Raw genomic sequence first — 24,558 nt, forward strand, 5'->3', positions numbered from 1 at the left:
GCGGGGGATGTTAGCCGGTGTTGGGAGGAGCTGAAATATTAGTTGACTTGGGGTGATGCTGAGGATCTTCCGGAGAAAGGCTGAGGATATTCACTGGGCTCTGGAGGCACTGAGGATATTGGGTGCGTGGGAAAGAGCTGAAAATCCTAGATGGCAGACGGCAGATTATTTGGTCATGGGGAGCAGCAGAGGATAGTAATTGGATGTAGCGAGGAATAAGGGCATCATTTGGGGGTGATGCGAATCTTCCAAAGGCTTTCTGTGCTGGTGGAGGATTTGCTAACATGCACAGTTCGAATTCTAGCTATGCGTAGAGTTGATATATCGCCTGGTCTGATAGCGTTCATCCCAGGTTGCTCAGGGAAGTAGGGGTGGTGGTAATGGAATGCCATGTCAAAATCTTTCAAACTTGTCTAAATATGGGTGAGGTGCAAGAGGATTGGAAATTTGAAAAAAAAGTAACTCCCATGTTCGGAAAGAGGATTAAAGACATTCCCAGCAAGAAAGGCCGGTCAGTTTAACGTTAGTGGTGGGTAAGATTTAAGAGGCAATAATCAGGAAAAATATTATAATAACTTGGAGACGTTTGCATGAAGGAGAGCAAGCTCGACTTTCGAAATGGCAGATCGTGTTTCACACATTTAATTGAAGATTTTTTTTCATGAAGTAACTGGTTGAAGCTTGCTCAGGGCGATACAATGAATGTTTTCTAAGTGGAATAGTGAAAGGCAATATAGGAACATGGTGAGGAGGGGGTTGAAGGGCTTCCCTCTTTTCCCTCTCCTTGTTTGACCAAAGCATGTTCAATCTTTTCTTAAAGCAAATTCACTGGCCAATTCAGTTGCTGTTTTATTACTTACTTGCTACGATCATAACAAGAACCAATCAGACACTTGGTGACTTAACAAAGAAAAAGATCAACTTTATTGTACCTGAACTGAACTAATAAAAGTAACAAACAACGAGCAAACTTCCACTTACACACGCGCACTGGAGGCTTTCACGTGTATAAGTAGGTTACACAGTGGTGAAAGTGAGATTGGTTGAGTTGGACTCCAAGAATGTATACCGTCTGTGGAGTTTGGGAATTCGGCTTGCTTCCAGCTGAATTCAGTGCGCCTGCGTGTTTTAGATTGAAGAGTTAGATGTCTGGTTTGGTGAGTTTCCTGGGGACAGTAATGCGGATGACTATCTTCAATGGGGTTTTTGATTGGAGCCAAAGTATACAAAAATGGTCAGTCAGCAGGCAGGATTTAAAAACTTTCAATCTAAAATGGAGAGAGGGAGAGAGACCAATTAGTGCTGCACGTGTCAGAGTTCAGTTGTTTTCCTCTCTCTGCTGCAGAACAGACACAAGCTGAAAACTACAAATGGGAAGGGGCGTGTCACATGACAGTCATTCTACCATTCAAATGTAACAGTTAGTGGCATTTCCCACTTCTCAAAAATACAAAGAACAAGCAGTTCCTTTAAAATATCTGGGCCTTAGTTCTTGCTGGGATATGCTGCCATTTCATCTCCCTCCTCACAGTTCTTTGCAATGTAGGATACGGAAAAGCAAACTAGGCAGCCATCTTAAACCGTTAGCAAAGTTGTCTTTTTTTAAATTTCTGTTAAGATAGGTAAATTCAGATTTCCAGTCAGGGGCTTAAGGAAAATCATCATAGAACAAAGCACATTGGCATGACACCAGTTAGAAGGGCTAGGCAATAGGTGCATGGGTACATCACCATCTCCAAGTTCCATTCCAAATCTCACACCCTACGGACTGGGCAATATATTTTGGTTCCTTCATTAGCGCTGGGTCAAAGTCCAGGTTCCCCCAAACTACCACCACTTTGGGAGCATTTTCATCACACAGGCTACAAAGGTTCAATAAGGCAAATCATTACGAGCTTTTCAAAGGCAATTAAGGATGTACAATAAATAATGGCCTGTGAAGATAAGCCCAGCAACTACAGAACAGTCAGTTTAACTTAGGTGGCGGGAAAACTTCCAGCAAAAATAATTCGGGACGAAATCAATAGTCACATGGACAAATGCTGACTTCAGCATCGATTTCTTAAGGGAAAATCATGTTTAACTAATTTGCTGGATTTTTTAATGAGGTAGCATAGAGGGTTGACGAGGGCAATGTTGTTAATGTGGTGTACATGGACTTTCAAAAGGTATTTGATAAAGCGCCACAAAAGAGACTTGTGAGCAAACCTGTCGCTCATAGAATAAGAGGGACGGTAGCAACATGGATACGAAATTGGCTGAGTGACAGGAAACAAAGAGTAGTGGTTAATGGATGTTTTCCAAACTGCATGAAGGTTTGTAGTGGAGTTCCCCAAGGATCAGTGTTGGGACCCTTCCTTTCCTGATATTTATTAATGACCTAGACCTTGGTCTTGGCGGACAGCCATAAAGGCAGGGCTAACGTGTGCCGACTCGAAGAGACTTAGCAGTTGGCAGGAAAAAAGACAGAGGCGCAAGGGGAGAGCCAACTGTATAACAGCCCCGACAAATTCATTTTTCTGCAGCACCTGTGGAAGAGCCTGTCACTCTATAATTGGCCTTTATAGCCACTCCAGGCGCTGCTCCACACACCACTGACCACCTCCAGGCGCTTACCCATTGTCTCTCGAGATAAGGAGGACAAAGAAAAAAAAAGAAAAAAAAAGACCTTGGTGTACAGGGCACAATTTCAAAGCTTGCAGCTGATACGAAACTTGGAAGCATTGTGAACTGTGAGCAGGACAGCGTACAACTTCAATAGGACATAGATCAGTTGGTGGGATGGGTAGAAAGGTGGCAGATGAAGTTCAATGCATAGAAATTTGAAGTGATTCATTTTGGTAAGAAGGACATGGAGAGACAAAAAAGAATAGAGGGCACAATTCAAAAGGGGGTGCGGGAGCAGAGGGACCTTGGCGTATATGTGCATACGTCATTAAAGTTGGCAGGACGAGGTGAGGGGGCAGTTAATAAAGCATACAGTATCCAGGGCTTTATTAATAGAGGCATAGAGTACAAGAGCAAGGAAGTTATGTTGAACTTGTGTAAAATGCTATGTTGGTCTCAGCTGGAATAATGCATCCAATTCTGGGCGCTGCACTTGAGAGCATTGGAAAGAGTACAGAAGAGATTCAGGAGAATGGTTCCAAAGATCAGGAATTTCAGTTATGAAGGTAGATTGGAGAAGGTAAGACTGTTTTCCATGGAGAAGAGAAGGCTGAGAGGTGATTTGATGGATGTATTCAAAATCATGACGGGTCTGGACAGAGTAGATACAGAGAAACTGTTCCTATTCGTGAAAGGTTCGAGAATGAGAGAGCAGAGATTTAAAGTGTTTGGTAAGAGAAGAAAAAGTGACATGATGAAAAACTTTGCTGCAGCGAGTTTTTAAGGTCTGGTATTCCCTGCCTGAGAAAGTGGTGAAGGCGGATTCAGTTGAAAGATTCAGAAGGGGATCAGATAGTTATGTGAAAAGGAAGAATGTGCAGGGTTATGGGGAGAAGGTAGGGGAATGGGAATGAGTGAATCGTTATTTCAGAGAGCTAGTGCGGACACAATGGGAAGAATGGCCTCCTTTTGTGCTGTAAACATTCTGTGATTCTGTGATTCTGTGAAATGGGCAGACACATAGCAGATGGAATTTCATAGAGAAGTGTGAAGTGATGCATTTTGTTATGAGCGAGAAGGAGAGACAGTTCAGAATACATAAAGAACATACAGGGATAAAGTAACCTAGGGGTGAGTGCGCATATATCTTTGAAGGTGGCAGGACAGATTCAAAGAGTAGCTAGCAAAGCATATGGGATCCTGGGCTTCATAAATAGAGGTATTGAGTACAATACCAGAAAGGATATCCTGTATCTTTATAAAGCTTTTGTTAGGCCACAATTGATTACTCCTTTTAGTTCTAGTCTCCATAATTTAGGAAGGATTTGTGGGTACTTGAGAAAGTGCAGAGGTGATTTACCCTAATGGTTCCAGGGATGAGAGATTTTAGAAACGAAGTTAGGTTAGACAAGCTGGATCTTCTCTCCTTGGAGCAAAGGAAATTGAGGGGAGATTCGACAGAGAGGTGCACGATTATGATAGGTTTTAATAGGCTAGACAAAGGAAAACTATTCCTATTAGCTGGTAGTGAGAGGACTATGGGACACGGGATTTAAAGTTTCGAGCAAGAGAAGAAGCGGGTGCTGTGAGGAAGATCTGTTTTATGCAGTGTGTGGTAATGACCTGGAACTTTCTACCTGCGAGGGTTGTGGAAAGCATGAACAATGAAAGATTTCAAAAGGATATTGGATGTGCACTTGCGGTAAGATTGCAGGACGACGAGGATAGAATCAGGAAATGAGGCTAATTTGCTTTCTCTACAGAGAGCCAGCATGGCCACGATGGGCTGAATGGCCTGTTTCTCTGCCGTTATGACTCTCAACATTTTACAATCCTTGATTAGCTTCAAATGACATTCTGTGCTCAATTAATGGCACCACATTTTGAAAAGTATACAAAGGTCTTGCAGAGGTTGGCCAGATTTCCCAAATTTGGTGTCAAGGATGCAGGGTTACTTTTCCACAGAGAGGCAGGAGAATCTGGGATAATCCTTTTCAGACAAGAGAGGGTTAAGGGATCATTTAATGGAACGTCTCATAACCACGACTGTTTTGATAGAGTATATGAGGGGAAAATGTTTCCAGAGTCAGAAGCTTCAGTAACCATAGCAAAAAGATTTAAGGTGATTGCCAAAAGAACCATAGGCGATATGAGAGAGATGTCTCTACACAAAGAGTTGTTGTGATCTGCACGATGCTCTGTGAAACACTTGTGGAAGCTAATTAAATACTAACATTCAGAAGGGAATGAGTTATTACATGAATGGAAAAGAAAATAGAAGGGGAAGAGCAGAGGACTTGGATTATTAGGCTAGCTCTACCCAAGTGCTGGCACAGACACAATAGAGAGAATAGCCTCTTTCTCTTCTATAATATCCTAAATGTCCTTGACTTAGTAAATAAGGAACTGGATGGGCTAAAGGAATAAAGCGATCAAGAGGGTAGGTGATCAAATCAATAAAAGCATAGGTCAGTGAAATAATTAAACACGTTAACCAAGCATTGAGATTTATTTGTAGGGGTATAAAATTCAAAAGCAGTAGAAGTTAGGTTAAACTTGTATGGGGCAAACCAAACTTGGATTACTGTGGATAGTCTTGGTCTTCATGTGATAAAATGGACTTAAGTGCAATGGGGAAAATGCAAAATATATTTACAGCAGGAGCAAGAGCAATCACTTATATATTTCCCTTAACTTAATAGGATGCCCCAAGGCACTTGACAGGTGTGTTACCAACTTAAATGTGATTCTGAACCATGTAGAGATATATCAGACAAGATGATGAAAACACTATTTTTATAGTAGCTTGAAGGACGACAGAAAGTGAGGTAGAAAAGCAATGAGCTTTCTTGTGGGATCAGAGGGGTGGGCAAATTTCAGAATTTAGGGCCTTCGGAAGATCACTGCTACCAATGGTGGACTGATTACATTTGGGGACATGCATGAGTGCAGAACTGTAGGAAAGCAGATATCTGGAAGGGGTAAAGGAGGGATTTGAGAGCATGTATGTATTTCTTGTTAACTGAGACGTTGCTGAACTGATACCAATGCGGCATATGAGTGATGGTGAACGGGAAATGATGTGATTTAGGACACAGGAAGCAAGAGATTTGGACGTGCTCCAATTTATGGAGGTGGAGGGTGTGGGAAGCCCACTGGCAGTGCATTGGAATTGACAAGTTTTGATGTGACAAAGGCATGAATGTAGGTTTCAGCAGCAAGTGAGTTGGAAACAGGCAATAATACGGAGGTGGAAGTAAGCAGTGATGCTAATGGCACGGATATGTGGTGTGAACCTTATTTCGCTGTCAAAAACCGCAGCAATGTTGTAAATAGTCTGATTAGCCTCAGACAGTTGCCAGGGAGAGGTCTGAATTCTGCGGTAAGGGAACAATGTGTGTGGCAGAGACTGGAGACACCGACTTCATACTCACCATGATTATTGTACGGTAACAGAACTGAGAGATTCTTTACAAGATGGAAAACTTAAAGGACGACTGATAGATGTACTTAAAATTATGAATGGGCTGGGCAGGTTAGATATATGGAAACTTATTTCACTTGTGGTAGAATACCATACTAATGAACATAAATACAAGATAGCCACTAATCAATTCAGCAGGAAAATAAGTAGAAATTTCTTACCCACAGAGTGCTTAGAATGTGGGATTTGTCACTAAACAAAGTGCTTGATGCAAAAGCCCAGGTGCTTTCGAAGGGAAGCGAAACGACCACATGTGAAATGGGAACAGAAAGATATCCTGAAATTCTGAGTTGGAAGGAAAGTCCTATGCAGTATAAACACCAGCACAGACGAGTTGGGTCGAACGATCTGTCTCTGAGATTTATATTCTATATAATGTAATCCTCTAAACTGCAAGTCAGTTCTGCTCGCCAAGCTATTGACGAGGCTCGTTCTGTGAAAGCTGCAAATTAATTGTTGCAAGAAATAGCTTGATCTAGTCTTTACAGAAGAGTTGAGATGAAAACTAATTTTGCAACTGTGAGTCAAAAATAATGCTTTGCCTCACCAGTGCTTGAGTCTTGAGATGGACCAGATATTCCTGGTATAATTTCCTTACAGGAAGTCTAGGCCGAAAGATTACCTTCATGAACTAGAGGATCTGGGACTAGCCTCTGGGCTGTTATCAATAGTTGTGTTTATTAATTATTTGAATAATTGCTGTCACTGGATATTTTACTGCACTCTTGAACTGTTCTCTGAATTTGGACTGAGTCACCCCATAAATAAATGTGTTTGTGCAGCAACTTAAACTCAGAAGCATATATCCGATTCTTTCAAAGGTCTGCAAAGAATTGTTGTAATATTTCGGATCTATTCCCACAATGCGATAATATAAGAAATTTATAACATATGGTGACCACAGAAGTATGAAGCTTCCGGATATGGTGAAGAGTAAAATCACAGACCGCCTTCTGCTCTCCATCTCTGGGTCACTGTGCTTCTGTTCCTTGCTCTGACCCCTCAGTCCCTTACGGATTTGACTGGCCACTAAAATGTATCTGACTGTCAGAGCGTTGAACAACAGAATTAAAGCGAATGGGAGCAAAGGTGTTAACGCCCGATCAAACCAGTCAAAGACCACCCATCTGACCTCGGTGTAATAGCTTGGCTTTACATGACAGAACCAAGGCACATTGTCGATTATCACTCCAGGTTCATAGCTAAAATAAAGAGGTATGTTTTTCAAACAGAACAGAATGCAGGTTGTTGTTAGAATCACAGCTGCAGTTTTCTCGGTGCAATATTTCAGTTTCAGCTTCTGGTAACAAATGGCCACAAATCGATCAGAGGAGAAAGTGACAGTGAACCAGACAGAACAGTCTGAAGTTACATAAAGCAGGTAATTGTTAACAGTACACACCGGGGTGATATGCAGGAAAGATCCCTGGAAATAATACAATTTCATCTGATACAGTATGACATCAGTGATAATGAAGAGTAGATCTGCTGTTGCCATGGCCACCAGGTAGCGAGTGGTGCAGGTGGAGAGTCCACACTTTCCCCGGGACAGGATTGCAATCGCCACTACATTAACTGTAAGTGGAAAGAAGTTGAAACTTACCGATCAAAAATTCTCCCTGTCTGAGCCCAGACAGTAAGGGCTATATATTAACACATAATAATAGGTGGATTGAGATAAGATCAGTAGTTGACATTTTCAAATTTTCAATTCGCTCCCAACACAAGCATTGCCAAGATTAACAGACGTGGAACAAGGAGTGAACAGCTGTGGCAGGATGGTTATCGCTGCTCTCATCGGAATGCGGGCAGCTGTAGGGAGGCCAGAATAAACATCATTGCGGGGAATCCTGAGCTGAGAATAGCTATCACATTTTGGAAGCGCTTGCACAGAGGTGATACACGAAAATGAAAGAAAATCAAGCGACATGCTGGGTGAAGATAATAAAATCTGGCAGAAAGTAGGTTGGGAGGAACATGGAGAAAAAGTAAATAGGAGCAGGAGTAAGCCGTTCGGCCCGTCGAACCTGCTTTGCCATTCAAACAGATCATGGCTGGTTATCTACCTCTACGACATTTTCCCCACCAACCCCATTCTGTGATTCTATTGCATGAAAATTCATCATAGCTCGGACCCATGCAGACTGCCCGAGTGGCAGCACCTGAGTATAGGGACATGTTGAAACACGAGATTCACAGACCTGTAGTATCCAACAGGGAAATTGCACAGCAGGAGCAGGGAACTGCAAGGATGCGGTTTCCAGTTCAAAGCTGGTGTGGGAGAGACGTGTTCCAGCGGGAAAACTGGGTGAATAAAACTGAGTTAATAAATTACAAATGGGTGGCCTCAGTACTTACGAGCCTGTAACTTTGAAGGGATACTGGCCACGTAATGTGAAGGCAGGAACTAAACTGTCAAATAAGGTGGATAGTGCATACTCACAGCATCATAGAATTGTTACAACACAGAAGGAGGCCATTAGGCCCATCATGTCTGCACTAGCTCTCCGAATGAGCATTTCGCGAAGTGCTAATCCCAGCCTTTTTCCCCTATCTTCCCTGTCGAGAACCCGCATATTTTGAATACCTCTATTAACTCTCCTCTCAACCTTCTCTTCTCCAAGAAAAATAGCTCCAACTAGTCCCATATATAATCGCAAGTGAAGTTCCTCATCCCTGAAACCATTCTCGTGAATCTTTTCTTCACTCTCGCCAATGCCTTCACAACTTTTCTAAAATGCAGCACCCAGAACTGGACACATTGCCCCACTTGAAGCTGAAACAATATTGCACACAAGTTTAACATAAGCTCCTTGCTCTTGCAATCTATGTCACAATTAATAAAACCTGGGACGCTTTATGCATTATTAACCAGTCTCGCAACTTATCCTGCCACCTTCACTGCATTATGTGCAGATATACCCAGTTCCCTCTGCTCCTGCACCCCCTTTAGAATTGGACTCCTTATTCTATATTGTCTCTCCATGTTCTTCCAACCAAAATGAATTACTTCACTTTTACTTGCATTAAATGTAATCTGCCACTTGTCTGCAGATTCCAGTAGCATCACTGATCGGCTGTCCATATATTCCCAGTGAGGATGACACATTATCAGTCACTAAACAAAACCAGGGACCAGCTACCATTGAGTCCAACACAACTTCAGATACTGTTGCTACTTACCAGGAACACCAATAACTGCAATAGTAATATAATATATTTTATCGATAGTGATGAATGTTCCAAGCATTTTTTTTGTAAGATGCGATCTGTCCCCTCGTGCAGCAGGCAATCTCTTTGAATTAAACTCTGCGACAATGGATCATCAGCACCTTTAATTTATGCCCTGTCAGGTCTCCGCAGGGACAGTGAAATTGCAACATCGTTTTAAATTTCAGAAAACAAATTACGACAGCCACGTTATGTCCTTGCTGTGATCGATGATATGTAATGCTGAGATTACATTTGAAAACACAACAACGCTGACTGAGGCCAAACCGTTGTCCAAAACAGTGCAACATGTGTACCTCTCGATTGTCGAATATACTAAATACAGCATCTCAAATTATAATATCAAAGAAAAGTGAATATTAGGACATTCTCTTCAATGAAATCAGATCTTCGAGTTCAGGTGCACAGACCTTCGAAGGTGGAAAGGCTTATTGATGGAGTAATTAACAATGTATATGGAAATGTGGGCTTCATAAATAGAGATTGAGCACAATAGAAGGGAGCTTTTGTTGAATATTTATAATGCTGTGGTTACGCCAAAACTAAAGAATCATGTCCAGGTCTGATCACTACACTTTGGGGAGGATGTGAGGGTCCATGAGAGGATGCAGAAGAAATTTATTGGAATAGTTCCAGTGATAAATGATTTTAATTGCAAGGTTAGGTTGGACAAGCTGGGGCCGTTCTCCTTAGAACAAAGGAGATAGAGGGGAGATTTGATCGAGGTGCACAAGATGATGATAGTTTCTTATATGTTGGACAGAAAAGTTGTTCCCAATATCTGATGGTATGCAGACAGGGGGGCACAGATTTAAGGTTTTGGGCAAGACATGTAGGAGGATGTGAGGAAAGAAATTTGCAGCGAGGTCTGATGACCTGGAACTCACTACCTCTGAGGGCGATGGAAGCTGAAGCAGTGAATGATTTCGAAAGGAAATTGGATGAGCAATTGAGGGAACGTAAAACTTGCAGGACTACGGGGAATAGGATTGATTAGATGACTGTACAGAGAGATGGTATAGATTAATGGGGCGAATGGCTTTCTTATGTGCAGCTGTGACTCGATAACATCTATAGAGCCTTACACTAGTCCATGGCCTTGAATTAATTCAGCACCGTAAACCTATACAACCTCAATCCGATACAGCACTTGAAACTAACAAGGCAAATCAAGCCAGTACAGCCACAGTTTCATTTCATCCTTCGTCTCATCGGACGCATTAACAAAAGACTTTCTTTTCTTCCTTTCAGGTGTCAATGATTGCAACCACCAGCAGCCGATGGGGACTGATGACCCTCCAGATCCTTCATCCCCTTCACTTCCCTCCGACCCCACCCCTTCTGATCTGACCCCTTGCCCTGTCTTCGCTATACACTCTGACATGCCCCTCTCTGACGATGGACGTTCTGTACACAGCAAAGGTCTCCATTTAATCTCCTTAAGCCCCCACCTCAATGAGTTTCGCGCTCGGCATGACGTTGAGCTCTTCTTCCGTCGCTTCCGCCTCTTGGCTCACTTCTTTGACCAGGAGTCATTCCCCCGATGAGTAGATCCATTCATCCGCCTCCAGCATTCTCCCTCTACCTGACCTCCTCCCCCTGGCCTCTTACCCACTCTTGATCTTTTCATTGGAAACTGTCAGCAAGACATTGGTCATCTCAATTTCTTTGCCGTCCTCACTCACTCTAACCTGCCCCCTCTGAACGTGAGGCACTCCTTTCTCACAGTCTAACCCCGACATTGTCATCAAACTGCAGACGAAGGTGTTGCTGTTGTTGTACCTTGCAGAGGCTCAGCACCAACTGTCAGACACTTCTTCCTACCTCCTTCTGGACCATGACCCCACCACTGAACATCAAGCCACTGTCCACAGGACTCTCACTGACCTCATCTCCTCTGGAGATCTTCCCTCACAGCTTCCAACCTGATGGTCCCGCAACCACAGACAGCTCGCTTCTACCTCCTTCCCAAAATCCACAAACAGGTCTGTCCCAGCAGACCCATTGTTTCAGCCTGCTCCTGCCCCACTGAACTTATTTCTTCCTATCATAACTATATCTTTTTTCTGCTGGTCCAGTCTCTTCCCACCTACATCCGTGACTCTTCTGACACCCAACGCATTTTGACAATTTCCAGTTTCCTGGCCCCAACCGCCTCATCTTCACTATGGACGTCCAATCTCTCTGCACCTCCATCCCCCACCAGGACGGTTTGAGGGCTCTCCGCTTGTTCCTTGAACAAAGGCCCAACCAATCCATATCCACCACCAACCTCCTGCGTCTCGCTGAACTTGTTCTCACATTGAACAACTTCTCCTTCAACTCCACTAGGTCCTAGTTAAGCCTGTCTTTTTGTGGGATATGTCGAACATTCTTGGTTCCATTCATACATAGGCCCACTCCCCCAACTCTTTTTTCTGGTACATTGATGACTGTATCGGTGCCCTTTCTTGCTCCCGCCCCGAACTGGAAAACTTTATCAACTTTGCTTCTAACTTCCACCCTTCTCTCACCTTTACCTGGTCCACCTCCGACACTTCCCTTCCATCCCTTGACTTCTCTGTTTCCATCTTTGGGGATAGGCTGTCTACTAATATCCATAAACCCACCGACTCCCACAGCTACCTCGACTACACTTCTTCACACCCTGTCTCCTGTATGGACTCCATTACATTCTCCCAGTTTTTCCATCTCAGACGCATCTCCACTGATGATGCTACCTTCCACGATAGTGCTTCCGATATGTTTTCCTTGTTTCTCAACCGAGGATCCCCCCCCCCCACCCCCCACTGTGGTTGACAGGGCTCTCAACCGTGTAAGGGCCAATTCCCGCACCTCTACCCTCACCCCTTCCCCTCCCACCAGAACCGTGACAGGGTTCCCCTTGTCCTCACTTTCCTCCCCATCAGCCTCCATATCCAAAGGATCATCCTCCGTCATTTCTGCCACCTCCAGCGTGATGCCACTACCAAACGCATCTTCGTTTCCCTTCCACTGTCAGCATTACCAAGATATCTTTCCCTCCGTGACACCCTGGCCCACTCCTCCATTGCCCTCACCACCGCATCCCCTTCCCATGGCACCTTCCCCTGCAATCGCAGGAGGTGTAATACCTGCACATTTACCTCCTCTCTTTTCACTATCCCTGGCCCCAAACACTCCTTTCAGGTGAAGCAGCGATTTAGTTGTACTTCTTTCAATGTAGTATACTGGGTTTGCTGATCATAATGTGGTCTCCTCTACACTGGGGAGACCAGACGTGGATTGGGTGACCGCTTTGCGGAACACCTCCGCTCAGCCCGCAAGCAGGACCCCGATCTTCTGGTTGCTTGCCATTTCAACACTCTCCCCTGCTTTCATTCTCACACCTCTGTCCTGGGATTGCTGCAGTGTTCCAGTGAACATTAACACAAGCCCGAGGAACAGCATCTCATTTACCGATTAGGCACACTACAGCCTGACAGACTGAATCTTGAGTTCAATAATTTCAGAGCGTGATGGGCCCCCATTTTACTTTTATTTTTTAGTTATTTTTCACTTTTTCTTTTTTAATATCTATTCTTTTGTGCTTATTTTATTTTATTTCATCTTAGTTTGTTCAGTTTGCTTACCCACTGTTTTTTTTCGTGTTTGTACTTGCGGCTGTTCAATATTCAGTCCATTGCCACCTTTTATGTACTAATGCTTTGTCGTTCAACTCACCATTAATATATCTGGGCTCCATGACCATCTGGTCAGCTATTCTGTGACCTTGTCCTATCTACACCTTCTCCTTTGTTATCTATTGCCCGACCCCCACTTTACTTGCTTATAACCTTTTACATTTCTAATATTTTCGAGTTCTGAAGAAGGGTCACTGACGTGGAACGTTAACTCTGCTTCTCTCTCCACAGATGCTGCCAGACCTGCTAAGTATTTCCAGCATTTCTTGTTTTTATTTCAATACAGCCACACAATGTAATAAAGTACCTTAAACTAACACCGCCCCACAAACCTACACTCCATTCCAAACCAATGCAGCTCCTCACTCAAATAAAGCAACACTAACTAATTTGGCACGGAAGAGTGCCACAGCATGGAATCAAAGGCACACCATTTACTACCACCACCCCACTAGCCCCCGAAATCTGTTCCATTATTCAATGTGGTCATGTCTGATCTGTGAAAGAACTCCATTTTCCCACCTTTGTGCTTTCCGTAACACTGATGGTTAACAGAAGTCTATTGATTTCATATTTTAAAACACATTTAAAGAGTGACCAAGTACCAACAGTCATTTCAGGAAGAGTGTTCTAAACTTTCATCATCCTTTACGTTTTGAGTATTTCCTACCTTCACTCCTGAAAGGTCTGGTTCTAATTTATAATTTATATCGCCCCATCCTGGACACACAAACATTTGGAAGTTTCTTTTTGCTTTTCTTTCTTTTTGTTGTTTTATTCGTTCCTGGGATGTGAGCACCGCTGGCGAGAACAGCATATATTGCTTATCCCTAATCGCCTGTGAGCAGGTTCTGGTTAGGGGCCTTTTTAAAATGCTGCAGCTCATGTTGTGTAGCTATACCCACAGTGATGTTAGGGATGGAGTTCCAGGAATTTTACCCAGAGTCAATAGGGATGGAGTTCCAGGATTTTTACCCAGAGTCAATGAGGTAACCATGATATATTTCCAATCAGGATACTGTGTGGCTTAGAGGGGAACTTACAGGAGGCGGTGTTCCCATGCATCTGCTGCCCTTGACCTTCCAGGTGGTACAGCTCACGGTTTGGAATGTGCTGTTAAAGGAGCATTGGCTACAGGGCATTTTGTAAATGGTGCACGTTGCAGTCACGATGAGTAAGTGGTGCAGTGAGTGAATGATGACAGTGGTGGATTAGAATTAGAATTAGAACATTACAGCGCAGTACAGGCCCTTCGGCCCTCGATGTTGCGCCGACCTGTGAAACCATCTGACCTACACTATTCCATTTTCATCCATATGTCGATCCAATGACCACTTAAATGCCCTTAAAGTTGGCGAATCTACGACTGCTGCAGGCAGGGCGTTCCACGCCCCTACTACTGATGGGGTTCGTTTTCCTGGATAGTATCATGCTCCTTGATGGTAGTTGGAGCTGCACTCATCAAGCCAATTGCAGAGTATTCCATGAGACTCCTGACTTGTGTTCTGAAGGTGATTCTATTTGTTTTGTTTTTAAGTATTTTTTTTCAGGATTCGTGGTGTTTAAATTGGTGGGATATATTCATTGGAGATCTGAAGTAATTTTTTCGATGTTGGACTTTGCTTTTTAAAAGAGGTCGTCGGAAGGACACATAAGGTTATGGACAGCAGTTGGAGATTACCCTGCGAATCGAGAAACTCCCAGCTCATCTCTTTCCCCACCTGTTTGAAAAGAACATGCAAATCCCGAGTGTGTTAACTGAAACCCCGATGTTAAATTTCTCCTGAAAAGCCAACCAGACTATTTCTTGACATCTTCAGAATGAACACATTCTAGTGACCCGTCTTCACATACCCGGATGCCAGATGAAAAGGGGAAGCTGACATCCTTCCATATCTTCTCTTATTGTCTTGAAGAACTAGCAAGTATTTGGCAAAAGTATTTGTAAGTTTATTAGGTTACTGAAAGTTACTAATCAGGGTATTAATTGTTAAAATCCAGCTATTTTATAAACTACCAAATGACTTATAATCAGAAACCAAAAGTTAGCTCAATTAGAAACCTTCTTTGTAGTGTGGGAAAGTGGAAAAACCTCGGAAATAGGTCACAATATGGACAAGATATCAGGGCAGAGGAATTCTGGGTGCTTATGTCAAGTTTTGAAATGCTTAATTGCAGCAAAAGGGTGAAACCTTGAGAGCAGGCAGTGAAAACAGCTTCTGCATAGATTTGTTTCGTTGTGAGAAAGGCATCCTCGAAATGTAAACGCATTGAGATGAAGTAATTAACACAAAGGAAAACTACTTTCACAAATCCGAAAGGTTAGCAACCATCACAAAACTATCCTTTGTTGGTTAAGAAAGGCATCCTTTAATGCAAGACTAATCACGGACTGGGAGAGGGGAGGGTTAAATGCGGATCTGACAGAATAAAAAGAGTCTCGTATTTGCTACTGTATTGCAGAGTATCGAGAGAGACAGACAGAGACCAACAAGGGAAACTTGAAGACCTAAAGCTGCGAAAGAAATTAGTCAGCAATCTGCCATCCAGTCTCTAATATGGGTAGCAAATCTTTTAGACTGTTAATTACTGCATGAGTTTCAGAATATGGTTTATCTGAGAACATAAAAAAACTTGTCCTTGCCTTTATCTCAATAAAGTCTATCCACAACAAGCTGTTGTTCTGCCAGGTCTCTTCCCACCTTAGAAGGGGGTATGAAACACCTCTATCATATCAAAATGAGCATAATTTTGTCTTTTTTCCAAAAATAATCTGCAGGGAGCATTTCATTATTTTTTTCAGTGTGTGTGACAGATGTTACGCGTGGGGGATGTAAAAAGGGAGAGTTAATATTTCAATACACGTGTTAATGATTTTCTTTGTGACTGGAGATGTGGAACTGGAAAAGACAATGCACTCCTGCTGCCTCGTAGTAACATAGAAACATAGAAAATAGGAGCTGGAGTAGGCCATTCGGCCCTTCGAGCCTGCTCCGCCATTCATTATGATCATCGCTGATCATCCAACTCAGTAACCTGTTCCCGCTTTCGCCACATACCCTTTGATCCCCTTAGACCCAAGTGCTATTACTGGCACCTTGAAAACATACAATGTTTTGGCCTCAACTGCTTCCTGTGGTAGCGGATTCCACAGGCTCACCACTCACTGGGTGAAAGCATTATGCCTTATCTCAGTCCTGAAAGGTTTACCCCGAATCCAGAGACGACGACCCCTGGTTCTGGACTCCCCCACTGGGAACAGCCTTCCTGAATCTACCCTGTCAGGTCCTGTTAGAATTTTCTAGGTTTCTATGAGATTCCCCCCTCACTCTTCTGAACTTCAGCGAATATAATCCTAACCGACACAATATCTCCTCATATGTCAATCCCACCATCCCAGGAATCAGTCTGGTAAACCTTCGCTGCACTCCCTCTATTGCAAGAACATCCTTCCTCAGATAAGGAGACCAAAACTACACACAATATTCCAGGTGTTGCCTCACCAAGGCCCTGTAAAATTGCAGCAAGACATCCCTGCTCCTGTACTCGAATCCTCTCGCTATGTAGGCCAACATACCATTTGCCTTTTGTACAGACTGTTGCACCTACATGCTTACCTTCAGCGACCGATGTCCGAGAACACTCAGGTCTGACTGCATATTCCCCTCTCTCAGTTTATAGCCATTCAGATAATAATCTGCCTTCCTGTTTTTGCTACCAATGTGGATAACCTCACATTTGTCCGCATTATACTGCATCTGCCTCGGTCGTAACCTTTAATTGGGGGCTCTATGCATGATAACCCAATGCCACCGATGTACAATTGTAAGTGGTGTAATAATAAGTGGAATGATGAAAAGTTAATGCTGGGCTTCTTGTTCATTGCAGTGAAGTTTACACAACTGGAATGTCATTGCCAGTTGCCGGGGAAGGAGGATTTATGCTTGAGTGATTTGACAAACTTAACCAAGATAAAGGAATTGGCAGAAATGTTGGCGCAAGAGTTAAACCAGGTGCTAAGAAAACAGACACGATTGAGGTGACAGCACAGAGAAAGGCAAGACAGACGATAATTCAGTTGAATTAGCTTGGATTTAGTTGGAGATGAAGCAGCTGGAGCTTGAACAGGAAAAATAAGTGACAATGGAAAAACCTGAGCTGCAATTTCAAAGGGAGCAGGCAGAGTGGCAGAAAGAGTAAGAGAAAAGAAAAGACAGAGATAGAGAAGGAAGGGAAATTGAATTAACAAAACAAAAGATGGACCAGAGACAAAAAAGTGGCCTGGATGTCAGGGAAATTCCTGGTGAGGAAAGATCTGAATCCACTCAGGACGCATTGGAGAACGGTTTAAGTTTGTGCAAGCTCCCCCCCACCACCACCCCCCCCCCGCCCCCACCCCGAGGTTTGTGTAAACAAACTTAAAGGAATTTTTCATTTCTTTTGAAAAGATAGCCAGAGAGATGAAATGGCCACTGTGAGTGTGGGGTAGGTGAACAACATGTCTGAGAGTTATAGGGAACTCTTGTCAACAGGAAAAGTAACTCCTTATCACTGAAATGAGGTGGATAAACCTATAGTTATACTTATGGATCTAGGAGCCACCCAAACTATTTTTCTGGTGAATGGCAAAATTTTCCCAGCCGAGAACGCATTGAATTCCAAGGTTTTAATGAATGGTACAAGCAAGGAATGCATACCAGTACCTTTATATGAGGTGCACCTGGAGCGTGACCCAATGTCTAATACGATAATTGTAGGAGTTTTCCATGTTGTGTTTGTAGACGGAGTTGACCTACTCCTGGGGAATGATTTGGCTGGAGCAAAGGTAGTGGCTTCTCCAGTTATCACGGTAAGACCAAGTGAAGGCAAAGAGACAGAACCGTTGCAGGAAAAAAAATGCAGGAATTTTTCTTACATGCGCAGTGACCCGAGCAATGGCTCGACAACTTTCTATTGTCAGAGGAACATTTAGTAGTACAGTCAGATAGCTCAATATCTGAAACTTTCTTTGGCAATTTATATAATCTGAAGGAAATGTTCAGTAAATCTTTCCTTTGATCTCTGCTTAGCATGCAGATCCAGAGTTAAATAACGTGACACAATCGGCTCCAACAGAAGCTGTTGCACAGGGAGCTGCAGAAGCCTGCTGTATTAAAAATGGGATTCTGATGAGGAAGTGGAGAACCTCCTCACAGACCTGCAGATGAACAATGGATGTACTCTTCACCAGATTCCGGTACTGCCAATGTATCGCTGGGGAATATTAATGATAGCCCATGAAATTACTATAATGGGACATGTCGGGATCTCGAAGACTCCATAACTATATGTCGATAGTTTTGCGAGCCAGGCCTTTCCAAGTATGTGGTGCATTTTTTAAAAAACTTGCCATATGTGCCAGATTGTTGGAAAACTGCTACCTGCCATAAAACAGGCAGCTTTAATTCCCACACCAGTTTTTGCAGCGCCAGTTGGACGGGTGTTGGTGGACTGTGTTGGACCTTTACCGAAAACAAAAGTGGGACACCAATATATACTCACTTACATGGATATGACTACTCAGTTTCCAGAGGCCATTCCCTTGGGAACAATTTCCACTAAGGTAGTTGGGGAGAAGTTAAGCCATTTCTTCACGAGATATCGATTAATTTTTGACATCCAGTCAGTTCAAGATATCAATTGTATGTCTAAAATTTTCCAGGAGGGTCTCAATAATCAGCGTATAACACAGTTAAAGTTTTCTAAACTTTAGCGTACCATCCACAGACACAAGGGGTTTTACAAAAGTACCATCAGACCATCAGAATGATAAGCCAGGCATACTGCAATGAATATCCCTATGATTGGGATAAATGGCTGCAATTCATTTTGTTTTCAACGAGGGATTTGCCGAATGAGTCTACTGGTCTTTGCTATTTTGAATTAGTTTACAGACATGAGATAAGAGGTCCTCAAAAACTAATTAAAGGAAGGTTTCTGGAACAGAAGGATGAATCTTGTGCTAGATTATGTTGTGAGAACGGCTCATGAGAGCCTGAAAAGTAGCTCAGGAGCACCATAAAACTCCCCCCCCCAAAAAAAAGTAATGCGTGGGAACGCATGCCAAGACCAGAACATTTCAACCAGGGGATGTGGTCTTGGTATTACTGCCTTTAGAGTGTGAACGGTCCATATAAAGTGGTCAAAATAATTGGCAAAGTAAACTATTTTATTGACACCCAGATCACTGGAAAAGTAATCGGCTGTGTCGCATCAATATGTTGAAACAGTTTAATCACCGAGAGATGGAGGGCAAACACTGGTGTGTCAAATCCCAAGATCAGGGAAGGATCAAAGAGATACTGAAGATGAGACAGAAGAAGACCTAGAGAATTCTCAAATAGAATCTCCTCCTATCCGGTTAACTAATACTCAATGTTTCGGGGGATTGGACACTATGATTTCGTATTTAGGGGCAGAACAACTAGAAGACCTAACGAGGCTATTAAAGGAGTCTGTTGGGACAAACCAGGATGCACAACATTCGCCATGCAGGATGTGGATGTAGGGGAATCGTTGCCTGTAAAACAACATGCTTATAATTTAAAGCCAGAGACATAGGCCCAGCAAAAAAGCAGAAATCAAATGCAGATTGGAAAACCACCTAAGTTAAACAAGTCAAAACAGTTGGAGTTCCCCAGACATCTTGATGCCTAAGCCCGGCGGTTCAACTAGATTCTGCATAGACTACCGAAATGTTAATGCAGTGGCAAAGGCAAACTCATACCCAATTACTCACTTGGAAGACTATAATTGACAGAGTGGACATTTCCAAGTTTCTTACAAAAATAGATTTGTTAATGAGATACAGCGAGATTCCTTGAACACCCTGAGCTAAAGACATATCAGCTTTTGTCATACCAGACCGTCTTTGCCAATGCTGAGTGATGCCATCCAGGCTAAAAATGCCCCAGTCACTTTTCAGAGACTAATGAACCAAGTGGGAGCCAGTGTTCCTAACTGCGTAGTTTATCTTGATGATTTGCTGCAAGTGACACTTGGAAGGCCCACTTCAAACAACTAGAAGCTCTGTTTAGAAAATATTAATCAGCTGATTTCGTGATAAATCTTGCCAAAAGTGAACTTGCAAAAGCAAAGGTAACCTGCCTAGGGTATATGGTAGAGCAAAAACAATGTTGCCAATAACAGCAAAAGTACAAACATTGGTGCAGCTCCCTATTCCGACGACGAAGCGATGAATCATGAGATTTTTGGAGATGAGTGGTTTCTACCGCAAGTTTGTACCAAAGCATAGTACTATAGCTACTCCAGTGACGGATTTGCTTCAAAAAAAGCAAAGCAAGTTAATGTGGTAAGAAGAGTGCCAAACATCCTTTAAGAGACTGAAAGCTATTTTTAATAATGAACCAGTGTTGGCAGCTTCAAATTTCACTCAGCCTGCAAAGGTAGCAATTGATGTTATGTGACCTGGGGACAGGTGCATTCCTGTTACCAGACTATAAGTCAGGCAGAGAAAAGCCTGTGGGATAACTTTCCAAAAAATTAAATCGATTTTAAAGAGATACTAAACAGTCTAAAATTAAATCCCAGATTTATTACAAGCTCTTGAGCATTTTGAATCCCCCATGACGGCAGAGAGACACGGCTAGAAACTAATCAGAACCCCCTAGCCTTTGTGGAACAATTCAAAAACCAGAAAGCCACACAATTCTGATGGAGTTTACTATCGCAGCCGTATCACGTAAATATTATCCACATAACGTAATTATGGATGCTCCATCCAGGAATTAACTTTGTTTAAAATTATCCGAGTGCAAAGATGTACAAAGCAGAACTGAATTAACTACAGGTAAGTAGTGAATAAGAATGAGTGTGTAAATGTGTTTTTTTATCTTTTGCTTTTCCCCCCACTTATTGTAATGAAACACATTTAAAAATGACGTTTAGTTCCTCCAAGGATGGAGGTGTTCTGAAGTTGCTTCTGTTTTTATAAAAATATTTTTTGACGATTTGTATGTTAGAATTGTGGAGATGGATTCATTGGAGAATTGAATTAATTCCACAGATGTTGAGCATTGTTTTGTTTATTGAGGATCTCGTCGGACAGACACTTGTTGTCTTGCTTGAAAACAGCCTTTACTGGAAATCACATGCTTTGAGCTCAAAAAACAATAGAGACCTTGATGACCCGGGGAAGACGTTTACAGAGAAGGTACATGCCAGGATTTATGAGGTACAGGTGTTTCTGACTTGCTGTTTGTTGTTTTTTCGATATAGTTTTGGTTCAATTGAGATGGGATGTCGACTGCATTTGAAATCAGTTGGCGATCAACCTACCAAGAGATCAACGCCAAACTCATCTCGTTGCAAAGCTCTGAAATTCCAGAGTGTGATAATTGAAACCCTTGATGCTGCATTTCTCCTGGAAAACCTACCAGACCATCTGTCGATATCTCCAGTATGAACTGCTCCAGAAGATATCCTTGCGACTCATCACTGTAAAACATTACACCAGAGCAAAATGGACAACAGACATCCTTCCTTCTCTTCATTATTTTCTTCAACTTGATTTATATCTCTTCCTGGCACTGTACTGGGTTTCTACTGTCACTGGACCCCGGGAAAGTTTGCATCCTCTTAGGATCTGTATCCTGAACGTTCTACCTTCCTGCATCAGTGTTTTGGTTAATACATTCCTTGACATTATACATTGGGTTTGTAAGCTCCTGCACACATGCACTCATTTATATCATCCGATGAACCATACAGGTTAGTAATATATATCGAAATATAATTCGTAATATTCCTAACGGCAACCTCTCTGGGACATCAATGTATGTTTCCCTCCAGCCCCTTCACAAATTTGGTATCCACGCAACCACTTGTCCTTTAAACTCGCTGGTATCAACTTTACTAACACGTCTGTTATGTAGTACTTTATCAAACGTCTTTTGAAAGTCAATACACACAACCATAACTGCACTAAACTCCTCGAAACTTTCCATTACCGTAACAAAAAATGCATTCAGTTTTGCCAGAAACGAATTGCATTTAAGTGATTAGTGCTGGCTGCCGTTTATCAAAGCAGGTTTTTACAAATATCAAATAATTTTGCCTCAGAATATCATCTCTAACCGTTTTCCACTAGTCAGGCTGCTTGATTTATTCCTAAAATAAATAAAAATTACTGTGGATGCTGGAAATCTTGAGTGAAAGCAAAAAGTGCTGGAAATACCCAGGACAGTCAGCATCTGTGGAGAGAAAAACAGAGTTAACTTTTCGAGTCAGATATGACTGTTCATCAGAACCGGTGTTATCCCATTCTCTTCCTTGGATTATGTGTGAAAAATCCACTCCAGTATACAAGGAGCGTTGTACGACTGGCGCTACACCCATCCATATTTCTAACCTTTCTACCCACAGAAATCTCAGATGCAATCCAGCCAAGCTATAAGACTTTTCCACTTTGAACACTCCAAACACAGAAGAGAAAAAAAATAATGGAGGCAAATGCAGATCTCTTACAGTCAGAAACAGTGGATTTTATAATGGGGAACAAAGAAATGGCAGACCAATTAAATGCATACTTTGGTTCTGTCTTCACAAAGGAGGACACAACTTACCTCTCAGAAATGTGGGGGAACATAGGGTATAGTGAGAAGGAGGAACTGTATGAAATCAGTATCAGTAGGGAATTGAGTAGGGTGTTAGGGAAATTGATGGGATTGAAGGCCGGTAAATCTCCAGGACCTGATAATCTATATCCCAGAGTACTTAAGGAAGTGGCCCTAGAAATAGTAGTTGCATTGCTGGTCATTTTTCAAAATTCTATAGACTCCATTATAAAAGATATAATAGCAGAGCACTTGGAAAGGAAAGACAGGATCTCATAAAGTCAACATTGATTTACAAAAGGGAAATCATGCTTGACAAATCGACTGGAATTTTTCGAGGATGTGACGAGGAGAATAGATAAGGGACAGCCAGTGGATGCAGTGCGTTTGGACTTTCAGAAGGCTTTCGATAAGGTCCCACAACATTGAAGTACATGGGATTGGGTGTAAGGTACTGACATGGATAGAAAACTACATGGCAGACAGGAAATAAAGATTAGGAATAAATGCTTTTTTTCTGAGTGGCAGGCAGCCACAGGGTACCACAGGGATCAGTGCTAGGACCCCAGCTATTCACTATATATATTAATGATATAGATGAAGGAATGAATTGTAATCGAAGTTTTCAGATGGCATTAAGCTGGGTGGGAATGTGAGCTGTGAGGAGGATGCAGAGAAGCTCCAATGTGATTTGGACAGGTTGAATGAGTGGGAAAATACATGACAGATGCAGTATAATGTGGATAAATGTGAGGTTACCCACTTTGGTGGCAAAAGCAGAAGGACAGATTATTATCTGAACGGCGATAGATTGGGAAAGCGGGATGTGCAGCGAGACCTGGGTGTCCTTGTGCACCAGTCGCTGAAAGTAAACATGTAGGTACAGCAGGTTGTTTAGAAGGCAAATGGCTTGTTGGCCTTCATAGTGAGAGGATTCGAGTACAGGAGCAAGGATGTCTTGCTGCAATTATACAAGGCCTTGGTGAGACCGCATCTGGAGTATTGCGTGCAGTTTTGGTTTCCTTATCTGAGGAAGGATGTTCTTGCTATGGAGGGAGTGTAGAGCAGGTTCATCAGACTGATTCCTGAGATGGTTGGACTCACTTATGAAGAGATATTGGGTCCATTAGGCTTGTATTCGCGAGAGTTTAGAAGAATGAGAGGGAATCTTATAGAAACCTACAAAATTCTAACCGGACTGGACAGACTAGATGCAGGAAGGATGTTCCCAATTGCAGGGGAGTCCAGAACCAGGGTTTGCAGTCTAAGGACAAGGGACTGAGATGAGGAGAGAGTTCTTCACCCAGAGAGAGGTGAACATGTGGAATTCTTCACCACGAGAGCAGTTGAGGAAATAATCATTAAATGTGTTCAAGAAAGAGATAGATATAGTTCTTAAGGTAAATGGGATCAAGGGATACGGGGAGAAATCGGGAACAGGTTACTGAGTTTGGATGATCAGCCATGATCGTATTGAATTGCAGAGCAGGCTCGAAGGGCCGAAGGGCCTACTGCTGCTTCTATTTTCCACGTTCTAGGTTGTATGTTTTTGTGAAAGCTAATATTCGCCAGCAATGCTTATTCTCGTGAATGTCTCCACTGGCAACCTTTTACTATAATGTTAGTAGCTTGCTTTAAGTTAGCTATTATTCGGTTCTCATCCACTCTCTGCTCCCTAGTTTACTTATTCAATTCTCCTCTGGACCTTATGCATTATACTTGATTGTCTACTGTGTTTTGATTATGACATTTAGCATCAGCCACCTTTTTATGTTACATAACAATCTCCATATCTTTAGTCATACAGGCAGCTCTAGATGTGTATGCTTTTTGCTTTCCCCTCATCAATATATGTTTCATCTCTAGTTAAAGGATTTACTTAGTAAAGACCTCGCAGTATTCTTTTACTGCTTTATTTGTCATCTTTCCTAATCCTGATCTTCTTGCTGAAACTGAACTT

At 42.5% G+C, this 24,558-nt stretch overlaps 1 protein-coding gene across 1 annotated transcript; it reads right to left on the bottom strand.

The window, feature by feature from the left end:
- Nucleotides 1–6,755: 6,755 nt before the first annotated feature.
- Nucleotides 6,756–9,341, bottom strand: LOC137352819 (probable G-protein coupled receptor 139). The gene is made up of 2 exons (XM_068018674.1): nucleotides 9,275–9,341; nucleotides 6,756–7,666 (listed from the first exon to the last, which is right to left on the bottom strand). The coding sequence occupies exons 1-2, from the start codon at nucleotides 9,339–9,341 to the stop codon at nucleotides 6,756–6,758; spliced, it is 978 nt and encodes a 325-aa protein (XP_067874775.1).
- Between the last annotated feature and the right edge of the window lie 15,217 nt (nucleotides 9,342–24,558).

The sequence above is a fragment of the Heterodontus francisci genome, chromosome 39 (assembly GCF_036365525.1).
Source record: "Heterodontus francisci isolate sHetFra1 chromosome 39, sHetFra1.hap1, whole genome shotgun sequence".
Taxonomy (NCBI): Eukaryota; Metazoa; Chordata; class Chondrichthyes; order Heterodontiformes; family Heterodontidae; genus Heterodontus; species Heterodontus francisci.

Coding starts and splice junctions, on each gene's coding strand:
- LOC137352819 (XM_068018674.1), bottom strand. CDS start 9,341: ATGCTTGGAACATTCATCACTATCGATAAAATATATTATATTACTATT. Junction 7,667..9,274: donor TGCAGTTATTGGTGTTCCTG/GTAAGTAGCAAC, acceptor TTCCACTTACAG/TTAATGTAGTGGCGATTGCA.